At 36.8% G+C, this 4298-nt stretch overlaps 1 protein-coding gene across 1 annotated transcript; it reads right to left on the bottom strand.

Moving 5' to 3' along the window:
* Positions 1-1008: 1008 nt before the first annotated feature.
* LOC140919720 (uncharacterized mitochondrial protein AtMg00860-like) lies at positions 1009-2040 on the bottom strand. The gene is made up of 2 exons (XM_073366335.1): positions 1886-2040; positions 1009-1708 (listed from the first exon to the last, which is right to left on the bottom strand). The coding sequence occupies exons 1-2, from the start codon at positions 2038-2040 to the stop codon at positions 1009-1011; spliced, it is 855 nt and encodes a 284-aa protein (XP_073222436.1).
* Between the last annotated feature and the right edge of the window lie 2258 nt (positions 2041-4298).

Raw genomic sequence — 4298 nt, 5'->3', positions numbered from 1 at the left:
TTTCTGATTGACCATCTGTCTGTGGATGGTAAGCTGTGCTAAAACTCAGCCTAGTACCAAAAGCTTTCTGAAAAGCTTTCCAAAATCTAGAAGTAAATCGTGGATCCCTATCCGACACTATAGAGATAGGTATACCGTGTAACTTTACTATCTCCTTAACATAGAGGTCAGCTAATCTATCTAAACTATAGGTTGCTTTGATTGGTAGAAAAGGAGCTGATTTGGTCAATCGGTCAACTATCACCCAAATAGCATCAAAACCCATACGCGTCTTCGGCAAACCCATCACAAAGTCCATAGATATCCTCTCCCATTTCCATTCAGGAATCTCTAAAGGCTGCAACAACCCTGAAGGCTTTTGGTGTTCAATCTTAACCTTTTGACACACTAGACACTTAGACACAAAGCTAGTCACATCCCTTTTCATTCCCGGCCACCAGTACATTTTTCTCAAATCCTGATACATTTTAGTTATTCCTGGGTGTATCGTGAACTTACTCTTATGCGCTTCCTCTAAAATCTTATCCTTAAAACTACCCTCCTTAGGAACAATGATCTTATCCTTAAACAACACTAAACCATCACTAGACAAGGTATAATTTTCCTTGCCCACTAGACAATGTAATTCTTTATCTAAGAGTTGTTATGTTTTTATTATCCCTCTCAAGTTACTAGTGATTTCTAGCCTATTTAGATTCAAGCATATAGCACTAAGGGACACATCCAAATTCATGTCTCTAAATTCTTCTAATAAGTTTGTCTCTTGTACCATCATACAAGCCACATGTAAGGATTTTCTACTGAGAGCATCAGCCACTACATTCGCTTTCCCAGGGTGATATTTCAACTCAAAGTCGTAGTCCTTAAGAAACTCCATCCACCTTCTTTGTCTCATATTTAATTCCTTTTGATCAAACAAATACTTAGGGCTCTTATGATCACTAAAAACCTCAAATTTTGCTCCATATAAGTAATGCCTCCAAATCTTAAGAGCGAAGACTACAGCTGCTAATTCGCCTCGTGTGACCTAAGTTGTCTAGATGCATATGCTACCGCTTTTCCTTCTTGCATTAAAACACATCCTAAACCATTTTTAGAGGCGTCACAATAAACAACAAACTTCATGGATGGATCTGGTATAAATAAAACAAGTGCTGAAATTAATCTTCCTTTAAGCACTTGGAAATTATCCTCGCATTCTTGGTCCCACACAAAAGTTTTCCCTTTTCTAGTCAACTTTGTGAGAGGTAAGGCTAGACTGGAAAACCCCTTTATAAATTTCCTATAATAGCCCGCTAATCCTAGGAAACTCCTTATTTCAGTCACTAATTTAGGTTGGGGCCAACTTAATATTGCATCTACCTTACTAAAGTCAACTGTTACTCCTTTACTAGAGATGGTATGTCCTAAAAACTTCACCTCATCAAGCCAAAACTCACATTTCCCAGGTTTTGCATACAATTTATTATCTCTCAAAACTTGCAACACCATCCTCATGTGTTTCTCGTGGTCGCCCACGCTTTTGGAGTATATTAGAATATCATCTATGAACACTACCACAAACTTGTCTAAGAAAAGTCTAAAAATTTGATTCATATAATCCATATAAATAGCAGGGGCATTGGTAACTCCAAAAGGCATGACTACATACTTATAATATCCATATCTTGTCCTAAAAGCTGTTTTAGGAATGTCTCCACTCTTGACTCTAATTTGATGATACCCAGACCTCAAATCTATCTTAGAAAATACTGAAGCTCCCCTCAATTGATCTTAGAGGTCATCTGTCCTAGGTAAGGGATTTTTGTTCTTCATGGTAACTTGATCTAATTTTCTATCATCTACAACCAACCTCATAGTCTTACTAGCTGGAGCTTGTGTTTACTTGTCCTTTGAAATTATGGGTAAAGGGTGTAGATTCTTATGAAATTTATAGCCTTTACTGTAGAATTTCTTTCCACCAGAGATAAACTTCTCCTTCGGTTTCTCAGCTTTTGGTGTTTGCATCTTTTTCTCAACCACCCTAGACTCGTTTACCATGGCGGGGTAGTCTCAAATCCTTAGAATTCCAATTAAAGCTTTGTAGCTCAGACTTAAGTCCTTACTCAAATGTGATCGCCTACCACTCGTCTTGCGAATTGTTCCTAAGATAATAAGAGTATCTTGATGTAGCTTCAAAATTTGGTGGCATACTCTACAATTGAAATATCTCCATGACGAATATGAATAAACTTTATTTCCTATTGAATACGAACATTGTAGAGAATATACTTCTCTAGAAATAACTTCTTAAACCTATCCCTAGTAAAAGAAACTCGTTTTATCAGCAGACCTCCTCTAATACAAATCCACCAATGCTCAACATCAGGCTCTGACATATAAATGGCGAGGTCCACTTTGTGAGTGTCAACACAATGCATGATGCTAAAGATCTTCTCTAACTTCAACAACCACGCTTGTGCTTCGACTAGATCATAACTGACCTCGAAAAGGTGGTGGATTGTTCTTTTGAAATTCAGAAAGCATAAGATATTGAGGGTCTACGACTGTTACCGATTCGACATTGGGTCCTCTCAAATGAGGGAAAGTCTTCGTCTATTCTTTATGGCTGCCGCTATGAAGCAGAAAGCCTTAGCTAGTGCGTCATTCATACCTCACTTGTTACCCATCATAAATATGCTCACCACCAATCAAGCATTGGGTTGACCAAGCCCAATATATTAGCATACAAAATGTATGACTATAACGACCAATCCTATTAGCCCAAGTCTTGATTGTTTTTTTTATAAAAATTAATAATAAAGTAAAGTAAACCCACACGACAGTTCGATCTAGGTTCGAACTGGCTCTGATACCAAAATGTAACGCCTAGTTACGTGAGTATAAAAACTGAGATAATAACGGGAAAAAATTTTAAAATTATATAAGAGAATAAGGTACTGTAATAATTAAGGGATTGTTTGAAAGAAGTAATGTTATGAAATCTCAAAATAAATCCTTACAACTGAAAAATCTTTAAAATTTAAAATATCCAAAACTGAGCAAATAACATCTAATCCCGAAATAAAGTACGATGTAGACATTATGTCTACTTATTCTTGATCTACTAACCTAATTCAAGGAGGTCACTCTTCTTGTAACACCCCGATTTTCATAGCGAGGGTGTATTTTTTTTTTTTAAAGAAATTAAAATAAAAAAGAGAAATAAATAAGGTAATGCCTTTGGATAAATAATTAAGTCATTATAATTTACAAGCAGCGGAAAAGTTTCTCAAAATATGAATCCAAAATATTTACACATCAAAAGTTGGTACATGTAACCCATCGAAAATAACATGTCAAGCTGACAATATTAGTATAGGTACAGTCTTCCATTTTAAAATAAATACAATTCAAAAGAAAGACGTATGTTCCCTCTATGTCAACCTAATCTGATCATTCTCCAAAACAAACTAAACGCCCTGAGTGATCTCCACGCGCCCCGTAAGATCCTCCTAACATAGCTCCAGTCAGGCATTCCCCTCTACATTCCCATCCACAGGGTACGAACCGGTAGGATTGTCCTGGCTCTCAGGGCTTAATTCAATCGATTGGGAAATCGATTGAATGAATAATTGAGCCCCTGTATTAATGCCAGTCGATTTCCAAATCGATTTTGTCAATTTTGCTGAGTTCATGTATGGCCAAATCGATTTCTTAAATGGTTTTGAAAAATATATTATAAAATCGATTGACAAATCGATTATGTCAAATTAGCAAAGTCCCTGTAACTCATCCAATCGATTGGGAAATCGATTTCCCTGCATATTCTACCAAAAATACATAAACTAACTCAATCACATTCATACACAATTCTACATCTTAACACTTAGCAATTCCCACACGATCACCACGAAAAATTGGGTTTCGAAATAGTTTTGCAATCCATCACACTTACACACAACAATCAATACATAACACTTAACAATTTCAACACATTTACCACGACAACTCAAATTCAAAACACTCAATCATAAACTTGAATCAAACACGACTCGTGTGCCAAGCACCCTAATGCAATGCGTATATGCCAAAATGCATGGACTCGGAATTCCAAACCAAAACCCTCCTCGAAGGGCCGTAAATCATAATTGTATACCAAGGTGCCACCTATCACAGGTCTGCACAATTTACAAAAAAGCGAAAACCATAAACGTACTGCCTATCACGGGCCCGTACCGTTTACCAATGTGCCACCTATCACGGGTCTGCACGGTTTACTAAAAAGAACGTAAATTGTAAATGTACCGCCTATCACA

This window comes from Cicer arietinum, chromosome 3 (genome assembly GCF_000331145.2).
Source record: "Cicer arietinum cultivar CDC Frontier isolate Library 1 chromosome 3, Cicar.CDCFrontier_v2.0, whole genome shotgun sequence".
NCBI lineage: Eukaryota > Viridiplantae > Streptophyta > Magnoliopsida > Fabales > Fabaceae > Cicer > Cicer arietinum.
Note: the sequence above shows the minus strand (reverse complement) of the source record. Positions and strands in the feature narration are given on the sequence as shown.

Bases quoted from the DNA above. Each gene is read 5' to 3' on its own strand.
- LOC140919720 (XM_073366335.1), bottom strand. From the start codon at position 2,040: ATGGTAAACGAGTCTAGGGTGGTTGAGAAAAAGATGCAAACACCAAAA. The intron at 1,709-1,885 runs GTAAACACAAGC...TCATCAAATTAG, and splicing joins CCCATAATTTCAAAGGACAA to AGTCAAGAGTGGAGACATTC.